The sequence below is a fragment of the Cariama cristata genome, unplaced genomic scaffold (assembly GCF_000690535.1).
Source record: "Cariama cristata isolate BGI_N322 unplaced genomic scaffold, ASM69053v1 scaffold16982, whole genome shotgun sequence".
NCBI lineage: Eukaryota > Metazoa > Chordata > Aves > Cariamiformes > Cariamidae > Cariama > Cariama cristata.
Window position 1 is genome coordinate 6,228 of NW_009602330.1, and position 18,773 is coordinate 25,000.

At 39.3% G+C, this 18,773-nt stretch overlaps 1 protein-coding gene across 1 annotated transcript; it reads left to right on the forward strand.

The window, feature by feature from the left end:
- Positions 1 to 471: 471 nt before the first annotated feature.
- Positions 472 to 9,032, forward strand: LOC104157411 (alpha-1-antiproteinase F-like). The gene is made up of 4 exons (XM_009694728.1): positions 472 to 985; positions 4,316 to 4,586; positions 7,513 to 7,660; positions 8,844 to 9,032. Exons 1-4 carry the CDS (start codon positions 472 to 474, stop codon positions 9,030 to 9,032), a joined length of 1,122 nt encoding a protein of 373 aa, XP_009693030.1.
- The last annotated feature ends 9,741 nt before the right edge of the window (positions 9,033 to 18,773 follow it).

Below are 18,773 nucleotides of genomic sequence, written 5' to 3' on the forward strand. Positions count from 1 at the left end.
ACTTTCGACTTAGAGCTTTTTATCACGTAAAGCCACATTAAAAATAGAACACTGGAAAAAAGCAGTTTCAGGGGAATTGTAGCCTAACCTTAATGAGGGCGTCTTTCATATTACTTCATCCTTCTTTGACTTTAATTTTTATTCTTTCATAACTTCTTCAGTAGGCTGAGTAATTTTCCAGAGTCTGCTTCCTTGAAACAGAAAGATGGTATCCCTGAATTCAAATGGCTTGGAACCACTGGTACCAAGCCAGATCTGTACAGCAAAGCGATTGACTTATTGCTAAGCACAAGGTAAAAAGATTTGTAAGCCAAATGTAATTTTTCTTTTCTTCTTTTACAGAGTTATAGAAACATGAAGATGTTTTTCTTGTATCTTTTAATTGTTGGGATTCATTCCACCTGTTATTGCTATGAGCCTAATCACCAAGGTGTAAGAAACCAAAATCAAAGAGGCCAAGAAAACCAAAACATGCCACAGCAGCCTATAGGGAACAGTGTTTGTCACTTTGCATGTTGTTTCTACAAAGAGATTTCTTCTTATCAAAAGAGTGGGAATGTTTTCTTCTCTCCTTTGAGCATCTCTACTGCCTTTGCAATGCTGACTCTGGGTGCCAGATCAGACACTCTGACACAGATTCTTAGGGTCCTTAGCTTTAATCCACATGAGATTTCTGAAAATGAAATACATGAAGGTTATCGTCAACTCATGCAAATGGTAAACAGAAAGAATGAGGGGTTACAGTTGAATATGGGAAATGTCCTGTTTGTGCTTGACCGACTGAAGCCACAAGATAAATTTTTAAGTAGTCTCAGAAACTTCTATGAAGGAGAAGTTTATCCTATGAACTTCAAGAGGGCTGATCAAGCCCAGGTAAAGATCAACGAATACGTAGCAGGAAGAACCAATGGGAAAATCAAGGACCTCATAAGTAACCTTGATCCACTTACTGAACTTCTCCTTGTTAGCTATATTTATTTTAACGGTAAGATATACATATCATATTCTCCTACTTCATACATTATTTCCTCAGGTCAGTCTTGGACTTCATCACTTTTTTTTGCAATATGGTTTTGCAGATGGACTCATATCTTGTTTTCCTTTTCGTCCTCACTTACACTTAATTATAAACAAAGCTATTGGAAATTATGTTCTGCTTGACACTGACGATAATTCATAGCAAATTTTATGGCATATTTTCCTATATCTTTTAATATACACATTTCTTTCCTACTGAAGATAAGTGAAATATACTTTGAGGAAGGCATCTCTATTCAGTAAAGCATCTAGTCCTATAAAATCTAGTGGGATTTAAGCACCCTCTTAAATGCTTTGTTGGCTAGGAACTAATTTGAAATCCACTTCAGCTGTTTTTTTGTTTAGTAAGTTCAGAGTTAAATTCAAAGAACACTGTTAAAGTAAAGCTTTGCATTTTACCTAAAAGAAAATATGTTTACTGGGTAGTTTTGCTGTTACTGAGTATGTTCATGTATCCAAAGCTAAACATGTAACAGTAGCTTTAGTTTCACATTCATGTTTTTTTTTTTAACCTAACTCTGCCTTTACTGATAGTATGGCTGTAGTCCTAAAGTGTCTAGAGGCATAGGTTTTCAACCTTTTTTTCTGAATTTGCAGATTATAATATTTTCCAGTGAAGAGATGGACCCACCAGTATCAAACACAAGCCTAATGACAATAAGTTTGTTTTTCTTAATATAACTTCTGCAGTCTGCTTAGATACAGTCTACAGATCTTCCTAGAGCTTTTCAGACTGCTGATCTAGTAAGAAGAGGAGCAAGGCTGTAAGGCTCAATTAGTTGATAAAACGATAAAAATATCATTAAGCTTTTAAATTGAAACAGATGACATATTAGAAATGTTATGACATATTTAGAAATGTTATTCTTTTAAAAGAAATGCTACTCTCTTAAAAAATGTTAACCTGGATGCTTCCTCTCTCCTCCCCAATATGAGGCTTCCTCTGAAAGTAATTCAAAATCATATTTTACTTTTTGTTTTGCCTTTCATCTGTCTCTGCTCCCTGTGTTAATCTCTGAAGATTTGGCCACAGCTAAATGGCGCTGCTTGGAATACAGATGATTGATGTTTCTTAATTCTCTTGAACACATACTAGTTTGTCTCAAATAATGTTTTCAAGATAGGCTTTTATTTAGCATCAGGCACATCTTTCAAAACATTCAAAAAAGCTGTTGATTTTTCTTTTACTGAAAGGTGTTTGAAGAAGAAGCAATAAACTTAGTAGCACAATGAGGACAAAAGCCTGAGAAACCTTGTATTAAAGATAATTTTGTATTACAGATAACATTTACATGTTCTAAAAATAAGTTTTGTTTAAAATTAGATGTTTGTTCTTATTACTGAAATGATTTCCCAGCTCCTCCAAAGATGGTGGAGATTCAGTTTTAGTTCTTCAATTTTAAAGAAAATGGATTAAAAAATAGCATTAATAGCAATAATATAATAAGGATTTTTATCTCAAAATTGAGAGTAGGTTAATGCTAATTGGTCTAGAGGCTGGGATTAATCTGGAGAGGATCTCTAAAGCTCAGGTACCTCTATAACCGGTCTATACTTCTAGATTCTTGTCTACCCTTTGTGCATTACAGCTTTCCTTGCACAGTACTGGTGACTCTCCTCCCCCTTTTTTTGTGGTGTAGCGTAGTGTAGAAGTCCTTCCCTAAGGACAAAAGTCTGGCAATATTTTCCTGGTTCTCAGCCAGTGGGCATGCTATTCCACTATAGTACACCAGTCCTTTCTCATACCCTAGCTGTGCTGGTAAATGCAAAATATCGTACTTCGAGGTTTCTTTTTCCACTTAAACACTGTGAAGCATTTGAGAAAGGTGCCATCCTTGGACCGTAGCCTCCTAAGAGAGAGGAGAGCATAGGAATAAGAGTTCCTCTGAAACAGGAGGAAAGGATTAATGAATATCATCTCTGCCTAATCTCTGTGTTAAATCCTAACATCCTACTCAGTAATCAGTGGGTGTTTTCCCGGAGTTGAGCGCTAGATAAAGGTTGTTGGAGTGTTTCAGTACTTCTGTCATTCATGTTTCTGTGATTCATTTTGCTTTTTTTTTTTTTCCTTAAGCATATCAAGGCAGAAGTCCTGCCTGTTATATATCTGATGATAGCCATTGTTAATGAAGAAACATAAAAGTAACAACTTTTCCCATCTTCAGAGTGTTGGCAGTTATCAATAATATTTTCAGAGACTAAGACATGCACTAAGTCTCATTTCTCTCTTTCCAAATACTAAATAAGTGCTGTTTATGTCTGTGAAACAGATGGTGGAAACAGCAGACAGTAATTATTTAATTTGTATCAAACTGCCTAGTAATCATTGTTCAAATAGAAATCAGAAGTCAAAAGGGGTTTCATCTTATTTTGTGGTTTTCTTGATGGTGCTTATTTTACTTAGCATTGTGGCTGCACTTTTCCCACTAAATTTGATAAAAAATTAGTTTTATTCTGGAAGGCAAAATTTACTACAGAGCAACATCTCTTTCTTCAAAAATGAACGAACAAACAAACACACCCCAACTTTTCCCCTTTTTAAAAATCTGCTCAGCCTCTGAAATGGTTGAGGTGGATAGCTGGAATTTGGCTTAGAAATCCTCTCTGCTGAGGATAAGAATCTCTCAGAGTTTCCATGTAGACAGTTTGTTTCACTATGACTAAGCAAGGAGCATTTGGAAATTTAACACTGTGAGCATGAGAGTACAAGAGGTTTTGGGGTTTTGTTGTTTAGTTTTGTTTTTTAACCCAAGTTTGGTAGAATTAAGTTCTTCATGATTTTATTGGCCATCAACTAAAGTGGGATATAAACCCCTTCTCTCTGCAAGTAACCTGAATCCCTTCATTTCTTTGGAGAATTCATCCCTCACGTCACCCTTCACAAGTCTATTTTGGTGGGGAATGAAGGAAAGGAGAGACTTTCTTCTTCTGAGCTCTCATTCAAAGGCTGCTCACATGAGACCTTTGTAGGCTCCTTAGAACTGTTGTCATGGAGGAAAAGTGCACACTGGAACACTTTTGTCTTGTCTAAATGAAGGTTATTGCAGCCTGCTGTAGATCTGAGGGAGTTTTTTTTACATCACACTCTACCTACTGTATGTTGCTATTGAATTATTCTGAGTATTCAGTAAGATCAAGTGCTCACTCCAAACTGGTTTGTCTTTGAAGCTGATCCAGCAGCACTAGTTTCTGTCATCTATGAATGTGTCGTATGGTGATATGTCCTATGATTTCATGTCTTCAAAATATCCTGTAACTCTGTCTCTTATATTTCAAGCTGAATGGGAAAAACCTTTCGATCCAAAATACACTAAAAAGACCAAATTCTTTGTGGATGGGATCAAGCCTGTTGAAGTCCCCATGATGTTTGGAATGGGCCTATTCAAGCATGGGTATGATGAACAGCTGTCTTCAACTGTGGTGCAACTGGATTACAAAGGAGGTGCTTCGGCATTTTTTATTCTGCCTGATCAAGGAAGAATGAGGAAGCTGGAGAAAAGATTGTCTTGTGAACGTATGTCAAGGTGGAGCACATTAGTCTCAAAAAGGTAAAATTCTGCAGTTCTTGGTTCAGATGGTAGACAAGGAGACACGTCAGTTTCAATCTGCTGGGCTATGGCACAGAATCAGGATACTATTTTTCATTCTGTTTTAATCTACAGAAGAATACCCACTGACCAAAGTTGAAATCTGGGTCTCTGGTGTCCTTGTGTTTTCACATTCTGTACTGTACAAAGTGAAACCCTTTACAGCATCAGGACTTTAGCCGTTTCCACATTTTGTTTCCCATCTTCAACTCTCCATAGCCCCCAGTTTTCTGTTTTAAGCCTCTTCTCACCTTTTTGGGGGAGGTCTTCTGCCTTCTTCTATTTACAAGTAAACTCCTACCACTTTCCTTCAGCCTTTTTTCTTGGCTCTTGTTTCTTTCTGCCTATTACAGTTATCAATAATTGCACATTTAATGCTGAAAGAATAACTTGCATTTGGCAATTGTGAGGACAAAGCTCAATGATAAGGGTCTAGAACAGCTGGCACATTGCAGAGCCACTATATTCAGGCGCTCTGAGGACTTAGGAAGGCAAAATTGGAATAAGCTACACTTGCTTCAAGGTAACTTTGAGACTTGAAGGCAGAAAGTTTATATGCTTTCTAAAAACAGCTTTAGACTCCTTCTGTTTAGTGTCATGTGTAGTAGTAGCCTTTGATGGGACAAAATAGGTGTACAAGCATAGGCACATGTTTACAGAATCAAGCCCTTGTGTTCATTCATAAATTTGATGTGTATGTTAGTGTTTGTGTTCACACAAACACATTTGAAATTCTTATTTTAGATGATCAATTCTCAATACAAAAATGACATCCTAATACAGAAAACCAAAACCAATGTCATGCTCTTAACTCTGATTCACTGTTAAATCTTATCAAAAGAATCTAAATTTTTTTTTTCATTTAAAAACTACGACAGAAAAAAGTATGTAACTCTCTGTGCACCTTCACAGTTTTGAAATGTCTGGGAACAGCTATGTGGTTTGTGACTAAAATCACTATAGGAAAAACAAGATGGTGAATCAAGATACTTAGGAATCGTTTTTGTTGAATAAACACAACTGCCTTTGAAATCAGCAAGAAAGACACTAAATAGAATTGGGGAGATATATATTTCCTCTCTCCATCCTATCCCCACTCCCCAAACTGGAATAATCTACCTGAAAGACATGAATGGGCATCGCTGTCAAGGATGACTTGTTTCTTGCAGCTCCTCACTTTTCATGATGACAGTTCTCTCCTGCAAACTAATGACACAAACGCCTCCTTTTCTCTCTAGTTTTCAAAGCAACTGATTGCCTTTGCTATTATTTGGAGTCTCTGGGAGGTCTTAATAAATGGGTTTATGGAATGATATGGAATATCATTATGGAATATCAATACGGAATGATTTAAGGACTGTGGGCAAGCTATGTTTGTCCCTGTTTCTCTGTCTGCAAACTGATGTTGACACAAGTTGCAGAAGCATTGTGAGGAACATTTTTCATTACTGTGGGCTGCTGAACATGGGATAGTGCCAAAGTATTGGCACTACAAGCAGCTGAGATCTATTTAACGGCTGAACTGTGGAGAAAACATCACTTTCTCTTCTGGAAAGTATATCTCAGTGCTTCCTACCTTGTCGCATTGTTGCTGTGTCTACGGCTTTCCCTTTCCTGCATGTTGAAAGCAAGCAGGGGCTTGTGAATGAGTGTTTTTATGTAATAGCAAAACAGATGATTCAATGGTAGTTGCATCCTCACTTGAGACAGCAATCAGCACAGTCAGAAATTAGACAGAAGTAAGAGATCAGCAACCTGTTATCAATCCACTAGCACTCTTATTTTTGGGTACCAGCCAGATTTGGCATTAGATGCTGTACTATGCTGGAGGTATGGACCCTTTCCTTCCCACTTGTCTACTGAATGACTTGTTCTTTGGCCAGCTTCGTTAAATGCTCCACATCTCCCTGATCTGGAATCCTAGATGGTTGTCCTGGTTTCTCACCAGAAAACAGTACCTGCTGTCAGCATTATCACCAACCTGTGTCTGTTTCTACCTGCTTCTGCTTACAGCTGCTTCTAGATGTAAATGTTGATTTTAACCTTTGAAAAAGAGTTGTTAGATCCTTACTGAAAGAATGAGGAAGAAATGAGTGAGAATACAGAGCTTTGATTAGTTTATGGAAACCAGAAAACTAGTCACTTGCAAAAAAAAAACAAAAAAAAAAAAGAAGAGAATAAATCAGACATTGGTCCTGGCATAGAAAAAGAATTACCTACTGACTAACTACATTCTGTCAATGTGTTTTTGTTTTTCACTTTGTCATCCATATAGTCGCCACCAGATATTGTCCTTCTCCTTTGGTATAACTTTTTGTTTTCTCTATCCTGATTTATATTATAAACACACAAGGCCAACTTTTTTTTTCTTTTTTTTTCTTTTTTTTTTTCCCCAAAAGTAACCACTGAACTTGGATGGGTTGGATTTTTTGTGCTCAGCCTGATACACCTAAAATAATCACTTTTTCACAAGTTGAATCCTCTGCATCCTCAGTAATGGGGTATGATGAAGGTGTTTCTGGCAGAATGCACAAAATACCACTAACTTCTGAAGATGTTGAGATGAAGATCTTTAGGGAGGTACAGCTGTACTGTTGTGCTCAATGATCACTGGGTCAATCTCACTGTTCATGTGTTGGCTTACTGCAGACTGTGAGCCAGCAACCTACAATCCTGTCCTCTCAACCAGCTTTCCAACATTGTTATAAACCTTCTTTTCTTCTCTCCAAATCAATGTCACTATACATCTCCCATGTCGGCTAGAGAGAGCCTGCAAGCAAAATGTCTTTGGGGAGAAAGCAAAATTACTTTGTCTTTCGGGAGTCTGTGTTACACTATGATACCTGATCAAAAGTTTCACCACATTCTTGCACTTCTTTTCTTGCAGCTCAGTAAACCTGTATCTTCCAAAATTCACTCTTTATGGTACATATAACCTCAAAGATACATTATATAAAATGGGCATCATGGATGTATTCACTGATAAGGCTGACCTCTCCGGGATCACTGGGCAGCCCCAGCACAGACTTTCCCAGGTAAGTCATACTGCTTTTTGTTTTGTTGACCCTTGGTTACTGATACTTACATCACTTTCTTTACAACTATTCATGATGCAGAACTCATGTAAAGAGGCTTTGCTTCATGTGAAAAGGCAGCTGTTGGCATACAGAGTATTTTGCCCATGTTACTTGTGCGGTCAGTGCAATCGAATTGGAGGAGGTTACAAGTCTGTAATTTTTAATCTAGGAGGCCTTTTCCATCTGCATGGGGCAATCTTATAAAACAGACATGACCAAATCATTGCCTATCCACACCTTGGTACCCTCCTGCAGTGTGTTGTTACAGTCACTACATTGCTGTTTCTGTTTGTCTACATTCTTTAGCCCGCCTGTGGGCAAGTGGGGAGCTGTAGGATACATAATTGCTTGTGTTTTATGGAGGGAAGTGGAGAGGAAAAATACTGATTGCTTTTAAACTGTTTGGGGGAAAGGAAAATGCAGTTACTATAAACATTTGGCTTCAAGCCCATGAGCAACGACTCTCATTAGTGCCAGGTCCAGGCAAAAGCTACAGATAAGCCATACTTCAATACACCTAGAGTTTAAAGCTGACAATCTGTGCAAATCTCATTGTAAAATATGAACAAAACAACTGCCCTTATGACCTCAGGTGGAAGCTAGTGAATTAGTATCTGTCAATGTTTTCATTTTGGAAGGTAAAACTTACATGCTTCTCTGCTCTAGCCCTCCATTTCTGGTCCTTCTCCTTTGCTCTCATTTTTTCCAAGACATCAAGGAACATGGGAAATATAATTTCAGGATGCTCTTCATTGTGTTAATCTCCCTGTTCATTCTTCAACTATATAAACTTTAATAGATAGTTAAATATGATCTTGCTCTCTTAACCTTTAGTCTAGCTCCACAGACCTGCACGAGTGGGAGAAGGGAATAAGAAAAGAAAGAAAGCACATGTTTTCACTAGCAGGAACATGCCCCTCCACTGGGGATGAAATTTTCCTCTCTGGGGCTAGGAAAGCTATGCTGCATGTAGCTTGCTGATTTTTTTTTTTTCCAACTTTGCTGTCTTCGTGCAGTGGACTCATACCTGTCCATCTGATGTTTGTTTCTTACCAGTAACTTCTTCAGACACTTTCAGCTCAAGTTCTTAGGCGACTAGTTTGCTACCCCCTTGACTTACAACATGTCTGTTTCTTTACAGGCTGTTCATAAGGCTGTGATAAAGGTGGATGAGACTGGCACTGAAGCAGCAGCCGCCACAGGCATGGAAATAGTGCCTATGTCTGTTCCCACTACCATTGAATTCAGCAGGCCCTTCCTAGTAGTTATAACTATGAGAAAAAATATACTCTTCATGGGAAAAATTGTGAACCCTCTGAAAAAAGATTAAGTTGATGTACATATTAGGTATGCGGTGATCACCACTGTTAAATCAAGTGTTCGACCTGATGAGTATGGCATGGCTACAGGAAGCTCTCCACCTCTTAACTGATGTTATTAATTATTTTTTGTAGATGAGACTTTTCATCAATTTAAGTTGTCATAGTTTCATGTTTGTTTGAGCTTTTTTTTTTTTTTTTGCTTTGTTTTGTTTTGTTTTGTTTTTTTAAAGAAGGTTGCATTCAGGCAGAACTGTCATTAGATCTGGGACAAAATAGGCCTGTGTGATACTGACAGCATAGATATATCTTCTAGCAGGGAAGATGAGGAGCATGTGGGTGGAGAAGGTTATGTAAGCCTGCTTCTTCCCTCATGGCTGCCTTCTCACCTTTTTTTTTGTGTTGAGTGACAAATGGGTACAAGTTATGGCACTTGACTACTTGTGTCCGTTTTTCTACCAACATGAAGTTCATATCTAGCATAGATCTTTACATGCATAATGTTTGCTACCTTGCCTAGTACCATAGTTGTCCAGTAAGCGTATACATCCTTGCCTTTCAGCTGTCATCCCAGCTAGGCTGCTGCAAAGGGGTCACAAAGAAGGTGTATTTTTCCCCTGCAGATATATACTGGCCTGCCCACTGTTTCTGTGAGAGCTTACAGTCCAGAATCATTCTAGGGCAAACATTAAAAGGTCTAAGAATTGGGTCTAAGAAAAGAAAAGGTTGATCAGATCTCTACAGTTCTGTGCCCCGGAGCTGACCTTTGTGAATCAGATGTACATCTCAGAGCAGCCAGAAGACTACTTCTAGCCTATGCCTGCACCTAAACCATCTTCTAGAAGCCCCCAAGCAGCAGGAAACACAAGCCTTGTCCTCCTGGTGCCAGTGCCTGTACCATTACCATCTGGCCCTGGGAGATTACCCATGGTAGTAAGCACCATTCCTGTATTGTTTGTAGGATCAAGCACCCTACCAGTAACACCTGTACCCCACCAGTGACACCTACTGTGTCTCTTGACATAACCCCTTCTGTTCCCAGACTGTCCAGTAATACAACATTGGTACTCTGTTTCTCATCTGCTTCATGGTTAGTATAGCCACAATATTATAAAGATCTCTTTTCACTATTAAGACACACAATACTGAAAGTCACATTCATAATGCACATGCTTATTTATTTTTTCTTGTTTACTTTCCTGTCTATTTTTTTCTTCTATGTTTCACAACATCAATCATTATTTTATTTCTTTGCTCATATTCATGGTATATAGCTGATCTCTGGTTGCAGGAGGGGTAAATTATTGACTAAAATGGGTTAGTCTGTTAACAGGTATTAAGCATTAACACCAGTCTTTGTACAGCCTTGAAATACACAGACAAATGTACTACAGTAGAACAACAACAATGAATAAACATGACATTAAAAAGTTTCTAATTTTGCTATTTTATTTCTGTAACTCAGAGTTAAGACTTAATTATGGTTCAAACAGGTTTTTTTGACTGGTGTCAACAAACAGTTGTTAGTATACTGGTTGTATATATCAGATTAGCGTGGTAATGCCAGTAATGAGCTTCAGAAAGCCCTCTGCCTTTAACCTGAGCAGTAAATCCCTGTTCAGCACATAGTAGATTCTCTGTGTTAGGAGGAGGACTTTCTGGGAAGGTTGGGTGTTTCTTTGAAGCAGAGATGTTTATTTCAAAGGCTATAGACAGCGTGCCGCTTCTACTCCATCAAGTGCATAGCTTTGTGTGGTTCTCTCCACACTCTTCTAAAAAGCTCTCTCTTGATGCCCTCTAATAGCTATGTTACCAGTCTTGGCATCTGTTTTGAACTGTAGTTCCTCTTATTCCATAAACAAGATACAGGCCATCTAGATCATACTTTTTTCCATAGATTGTGGCAGGAAAACAAGAAGGGTGCTTAGAAGCTATCAGCTTTTTGTAGAGGAACCCAGTTCCAAATTAAAATCGCAGTGAAGAATAACTCATCTGCGTGGCATTCAGTCGGGCAATAAGGAAGAATAAATACAGTATTTCCCAAACTGAAAACTAGATGTACTCAATTTGTGTTCATTTGTCTTTGACTACATCATTAGATGCACAGCAAACCTTGACAGAGGGTACCTTTCTACAGGTTCTTACAGATCTTTGTAATACATATTGATCTAAAGGCACTGCAGATCTTGCTAGGTCACAAACAATTTTCTGACATAACCACATCTTGTAGCTTGCTTTCCTGTAAAAATGTATAGCAATGCATTTGGAAGTAAATCCAAAAAAGCTAACTGAAAAAGGGAAATTAAAAAAAAAAAGACATATTTGCACAGCAAAGTAAATTAGAATTATGAGGAAAAACTTCAGAAAATGGAAGTCATAATCAAATCAGGGAATGCCCCTCGCCAAAAAGAACAACCCCACAACATTAAATCTGAAACTGTAATAAGAAAGGACAAGGACAACTCTGAGAAAAAAAAAAAACAAACACAAACTTGCAGAAGTCATAGCATATAATAATATATTCGTTTTCAAAGAGTTTCAGAAACCTGCCAGAGAGCCTGAGGGGCCAGTAGATGTTCAAAGTGTAAAATAAGTGCTCAAGGAGAGTACTGGGAAAATAGAAAAGCTCAATCCATTGCACGTGTACTTCCTTTGTAGTGGTTGAGCCTGAGGAACTATTTCAAGCTGAACTAACAATAGAAGAGTTTTTAGAAAAAAAAATCAAAAAACAAGTAACAACAAATTGCCAGGACTGTTTAGTATGCATGCAAGAGGTCTTAGCTGTCTCAAGAGGAAAAACGTTTAGCTTTCCACTGTGATGCATCAGTTCAACTGGTCTCTGTACCAGAGTAATACGGAGTGGCAAATGTGACAAAAGTTTTTAAAAAAAGCTGTGGGTGAGCATGCAGTGAATTGCAGAACAGTTAGTCAAACTCGGATATTTTGGAAACTGTACAATTTGTACTTGTATGGGTAAGTATGACAAAATATTGAAGAACTAACACAACTTCCATAAAATCATAGAATTATTTAGGTTAGAAAAGACCTTTAAGATCATCGAGTCCAACCGTTAATCTAACACTGCCAAGTCCACCACTAAACCATGTCCCTAAGCACCTCATCTACACATCTTTCAAATACCTCCAGAGATGGGGACTTCACCACTTCCCTAGGTAGCCTGTCCCAATGCTTGACAACTCTTTCAGTGAAGAAATAGTTCCTAATATCCAATCAAAACCTTCCCTGGCACAACCGGAGGCCATTTCCTCTTATCCTATTGCTTGTTACTTGGGAGAAGAGACCGAACCCCACCTTGCTACAACCTCCTTTCAGGTAGTTGTAGAGGGCGATAAGGTCTCCCCTCAGCCTCCTCTTCTCCAGACTAAACAACCCCAGCTCCCTCAGCTGCTCCTCATCAGACTTGTGCTCCAGGCCCTTCACCAGCTTCGCTACCCTTCTCTGGACACACTCCAGCACCTCAAAGTCTTTCTTGTAGTGAGGGACCCAGAACTGGACACAGTATTCGAGGTGCGGCCTCACCACTGCCGAGTACAGGGGGACGATCACTGTCCTCGTCCTACTGGCCACACTGTTTCTGATACAGGCCAGGATGCTATTGGCCTTCTTGGCCACCTGGGCACACTGCTGGCTCCTGTTCAGCCGGCTGTCGACCAACAACCCCAGGTCCTTTCCCACCAGGTATCTTTCCAACCACTCGTCCCCAAGCCTGTCGTGTTGCATGGGATTGTTGTGACCCAAGTGCAGGACCCAGCACTCAGCTTTGTTGAAGAGTTGGTCTTGGCCCATCAATCCAGCCTGTTCAGATCCCTCTGTAGAGCCTTCCTACCCTCCAGCAGATCAACACTCCTGCACAACTTGGTGTCATCTGCAAACTTACTCAGAGCGCACTGGATCCCCTCGTCCAGATCCTTGATAAAGAGATTAAACAGAACTGGCCCCAATACTGAGCCCTGGGGAACACCACTGGTGACCGGCCACACAATTGGATTTAACTCCATCCATCACCACTCTTTGGGCCTGGCCATCCAGGCAGTTTTTTTACCAAGCAAAGAGTACACCCATCCATGCCATGAGCAGTCAGTGTCTCCAGGAGAATGCTGTGGGAAATGGTATCAAAGGCTTTACTGAAGTCTAGGTAGACAACATCCATAGGCTTTCCCTCATCCACTAAGCGGGTTACCTTGTCATAGAGGGAGATCAGGTCAGTCAAGCAGGACCTGCCTTTCATAAACCCATGCTAACTCGGCCTGATCACCTGGGTGTCCTGTACATGCCGCGTGATGGCACTCAAGACGATCTGCTCCATAACCTTCCCCGGCAACGAGGTCAGACTCACAGGCCTGTAGTTCCCCAGATCCTCCTTCTGGTGCTTTTTGTAGATGGGCATCACATTTGCTAACTTCCAGTCAACTGGGTCCTCCCCGGTTAGCCAGGACTGCTGACAAATGATGGAAAGGGGCTTGGTGAGCACTTCTGCCAGCTCCCTCAGTACCCTTGGGTGCATTCCATCTGGCCCCTTAGACTTGTGTGTGTCTAGGTGGTGTAGCAGGTCACTATTTCCCCTTGGATTATGGGGGCTTCATTCTGCTCCCCATCCCCATGGTCCAGCTCAGGGGGCTGGGCACTGGGAGAACAACTGGTCTTGCTGCTAAAGACTGAGGCAAAGAAAGCATTAAGTACCTCAGCCTTTTCCTCATCCTTTGTCACTATGTTTGCCCTGCCTCCAGTAAAAGATGGAGATTCTCCTTAGCCCTCTTTTTGTTGCTAATGTATTTATAGAAATATTTTTTATTGTCTTTTATGGCAGTAGCCAGAATCCTTTACCAAAGGATTCTTTGGAAGAGTTGATATGTATGTGGATTACAATGGTTTGATTGATGCATGTCACGGAGTTCAGAAAACAGTTAAGATTCTCCCTAAGCTTATAGGGAGGAAAGACCTTTTGTAAGCAATAAGTTTAGGCATGTGTTATTCAGAGAAGTCAGAGACCATGTGGAACTTTAATGTATTGTGAGGTGACACATGTTGCCGGTGGTTCCATCTTGTTCATGGGTAAGGATCTCACAGTACTCAGTGACGGGCTAATAAAATGGCAGAGGAAAATAACTGCCAATAAATACAAAGCAAAGAATACGATGAAAGCCATTGTTTTATAGATCACGTTGTGGTCTCTTAAGGTAGGCATTGCCACTCAGGATAGAGATTTTCCAGTGGTGCTGGATAGGCCATTGAATACGTCTTCTCTATGCTCAGTGCTGGTGGAAAAGGAAACGAAGCAGTGGGGGATACAAAGAAAGGAAGAGAGGGAAAAGAAACATCAGTGTGTCCCTGTGCCCACACTGTGTACATTATGTGCAGCACTGGATACTGAACTAGATGAACCTTTAGTTTAAGCTAAGGGTGGCCATTTTATATGGCTTACAGGATAAAGTTATCTGTACATACACTGTGTATCTATGGGCTCAACCCAGAGCAAAAGCCTAAGTGTTTGTTTCCTTTTGCTATCCCTGAGGGTGTCTAAGATGACAGTATGGACCTGGTGGTCAAGAGCGTTTTTATTTCCTCAATTAACAGCAACACGTCTATCAGCTCAGTGGTTCAGTAGGAAATAACCAAAATCCAAAGCCAACTTATATGACTCTGTAGTTTAGGAGCATCCATTATAAAAACAGAAGTGTGGTTTTTTGGGTAGTTTACAAGGGTCTTTGTATCATTTCTTTGAACAATTGAAGTAGGTGAATTTATATTTGCATGCCTATTTGCAGTTTTGGTCTTTTTACAATCATTGATCATACTTTTTACTATCACATGAATGCCTTGCTATTTTCCAGTGTACCTTCACAAAGACTCTAACGAGATCTATCATATCTGTTATTTAAGATTTCTGGGTTTTATTCTTTTATTTGTCTATCAAATATATATATATATTTTTTTTAAATGGGAATATCTCATTACTAGTCTTTTTCCCATCAGATTCATACCAAACTTTTCTGCTCAATTTTTTTTTTAAATGTGAATTAGTTCTCAGTATACCAGTTCTAAACTCTTTTTCCTTTACATATATGAACTTATGGTATATGACGAATCTATTTTTAGTCCATGAAAAAAGGCAAAGGAGAATAAAACTTTGAGTCACAAAATAATGACTTCCTCATTGTACAGGTCCCCTCCAACTGATGCAGAAGTTTTTTCCATCCTGACTTGAAGAAATAAGTACTTGATCTAAACTTTATTGTAAACAATTACTTTATTTCCAGTCAGTCTTTTTCTGCAATAGTCTTTAGATAGTACCCATAGTCCCATACTGGTATTATCTTCACATTCAACAAATGACATTTCTCTCCTAAGAGAAATTTCAAGATGTTGAATTTCACAAAGTTGTGAGAAAAATTTAAAATTTCAACAATTTTCCTGAAAATGGTTCTGAAATTTTGTTCCATTTGATTGGTAAACAGTAGAAAAGTTTATCAATTCACAGGTTAGTATGGAACATTTTCATCATTTCTGTTTGAAAATGGTAAGAAAACCAACACGTTCCTGAAAACATTCTGATATCTCTGACTCTGTTTTCTTACATGGAAATTGCTCCCTTGGACAACTTCCTAGAAGTTTTGCTGAGAAAGGATTTTTAAGGGGGACAGTAAGGGCTACAGGAAGAACCTGGGTGCTTGCACAATCTAGGAAAGTTTCTCAGTTGTAGAAGTAAGTTGAAGTGAACAATTGTGAAGTATTTTCTAAGTAATACAATGCTGAAATCGTAGCTCAATTATAAGCTTACTACCATCAAAGATGAAGCAGGGACACCCAGCTGAAAAGATTTATGGAATTCTTACCTTTGGCTGTCCACTGTGCACCCGTGGGGCAGTAATAGAAATAAGTGGCTTTACAGTAAACTATGAGGGAAAATATGTTTAGAACATGCTGGTTAAAAAATGCCTCCTTTGGAGACAGTGAATTTTAGGTTTAGTCCTGGCTTGCAGGATTCTGTATCTGGTGAAGAGATCCTAGTCATTGTGGTTCACAAATTAGTTCAGGAGGGATCACAATAATTCGGAGATCTCTGAAGAGCAGGGGATGCTAAGTGTCATCTGTGCTGTAATGTTGGGGTGTTGGGGTTGGAGCTATAGTAATTATGAGTGTGGAGGCGAATTAGAAAAACAAATGTGTTTGTTAAGAGATTAATTCAATCATCATTAGTATGAGAGCTGGAGCATTCACAAAGGCTGGAGACCAGTTCAAACTGGTTTTCATAATCTCCACCCACCTAAGTTCTACCAAAGGCATTAATTTAAAAACATTGCATCATCAAGGAAAAAAAATACTCTCACTGGCTGATCAATGAACCTGAGAGCAGGACATCATCACCTAGAAGTTCTTGTGACCTGATTAACCTTTTTGCTCTCTATGGCTGAACCCCATTCTTGCTGACCCCAAACATAGGAGTGCCAGAATGCTCTGCTGCTCTATGGAAGAAGACACCTGGGTATTCTGTGAAAATCATTCTGGGCTTTCCCTGGTCCCTAAAGGTTGATTTTTGACAAAAGATCTTACTGTGACTCCTTTGGGAATACCTTCTTCCATGATTTTTCAACTAGATCATTGGGTATTGGTCTTCAAGCTGATGGAGGGAGCAGGGAGTAAAGGTATGGTGTGCTACAGAGATGAGATTGGTCTACAAGTGACTGTGGGTGATGTAAAGAAAGGTGGGAAAAGAATGTCAGAGCAGGTATCAGTACGTAGGAGCCAACAGTAGACAGAGGGTTGACTAGTTTGGGTTAGAGGAGTTTTGATCTGTACTGAAATAGTCACAATTCCAACAGTTTTCTGTTAAAACTAACAATTTTGAGATGTTCGTGTAACGGCTGCTTATGTGAAAAAATGGCTTTTTTTACTTGTCTGCATATTGATCAAGATTAGGGTTTTTAAAGGCTATGTGGTGTTGGCCTAAATCTTCTCCCAACATAGTTAAAAGCTGTGGCCAGAACAAATCTATGCTATATCCATTTAAAATAAAATTGAAACATGCCTCCCTTCTGCGTTTGTTCCCTGGTGGACTCCTGTGTTTGTACCCTCACTTTCAACAGAGCTGTTCTGTATGAGTAGAGAGACTGGCTGAGAGTTGTAATAAACAAGGTAAATTGACTCTGTGGCTTGCAAGATCGCTTTCTGGGTCCTTTCTTTGAGCATTAGCCAAAATCCATACTGTGTGCTTGGGCAGCTGAGCTTCTGAGTCACAGCATAATATCATTACTATTTACTTCAATCCACTTTGATCAACGTTACTTGATCAGCTGCATGATTAATGGCAGGCACTCAATTCGGTATCACTCAGGAGTACAGAGGAGGTAAAGGAAGCAGTTCAGATGAGATGGTCCCAGATAGCAGGGTCACTGAACCAAATGGGAAGGTGAGGAAGAACTTTTTAATGAAGGCTTTCAAAATAATGTTAGTTGCTTAAGTCTTGAATTACTCATTGGGATGGTTCTTGTTAACTATATTTTCATGTTGTATAGACACACATTTATTACAATTTTAAGTACTATATTGCTGTTGGAAACCCATAATTAATTGATTAATTTCTTTCTTTCTTTAACGCAAGAACATTATTAGGAAAGAAGGACGGGCCAGTAGTTACATAGCATTGGGCTGGGACTTGGGAGTTTCTGCTTCCCTTCCCAGCTCAGTCACAGGTCCGCTTTGTATAAACTCAGCTTCCTATCTGCTTATAGCTATCCATTGAGGATGATTATCCTTCCTTTCTTTGTTTAAACAGTCAGAGTGGGATTCAGGTGCCTTACTATAGGTAAATAATATGATTTTAAAAGTACAGCACTGGACTCGCAGTAAAGGAAGAGGTTCAGGTGAAAGGATCCCTGCTGGCATGGTGCTTGGGTCAAATTGGAAGGCGGAGCACAATGAACTGAGCACAATGAACTCATCCTTCTCTATTTTCTTGTACAAGATTCTTGTGTTGTAGATACTGGCAACAGATATTTGCATTTTCTAGTCATGACAGAAGAAAATTCTGGTAAAAGGGTTGGCTTGGGCAATGTTGTGTGGTGCATGCAGATTACTAATACTTGCAATTTATGCATGCTTAATCACCTCTCTGCATGCTGTAATGTACCTATGTAGCTAGTACATCTTGGATGGGCGTGACAGGCACATGAGGAAAGAAGACACTTTCTGTGAAGTCCGGAGGACTTTTTATGGAAACTTGCAGCTAAGGAACATTTCCAATTTACTTTGAAGCTGTATAAATCTTCATCCTGCAAACCACAGATTTTCTAATTGTGCATCACTGTTACTGAGGGAGGTACTATGGTATCAAACGGATAAAAAATGATCCTGTCTTCATTAAACTCAATAAAGATCATTGAAAGCAACTTTTTATTTCCATGTCATCTTGTCTCAATGAGGAAGTTAGGTGTGTCATTTTTATCTTGCAGATGAGAAAACTGAAGCCCATCAGTGTTAGTGATGTTCCCAAGGTCAAAGCTGAGCTGCCTAACAGAGCTAGTAATCTATCTGTATTTTCAACCCAGTATTTCTCTCATTAGGCAGTCCATCCCATCCTGAAGTCATTCTAATATCCTGAACAGTATTTGGGCAATGGAAAATATTCTTGGAGATCTTTATAGTCAATAAGATTGCAACATCGTTATTTTGGGAGTTAGAAGGAAAAGGAAACAGAATGCATACTATTCTTTCACAAGACCTTTGTTGGATAT

Bases quoted from the DNA above. Each gene is read 5' to 3' on its own strand.
- LOC104157411 (XM_009694728.1), top strand. From the start codon at position 472: ATGCCACAGCAGCCTATAGGGAACAGTGTTTGTCACTTTGCATGTTGT. The intron at 986-4,315 runs GTAAGATATACA...TTATATTTCAAG, and splicing joins TAGCTATATTTATTTTAACG to CTGAATGGGAAAAACCTTTC. The intron at 7,661-8,843 runs GTAAGTCATACT...GTTTCTTTACAG, and splicing joins CCCAGCACAGACTTTCCCAG to GCTGTTCATAAGGCTGTGAT.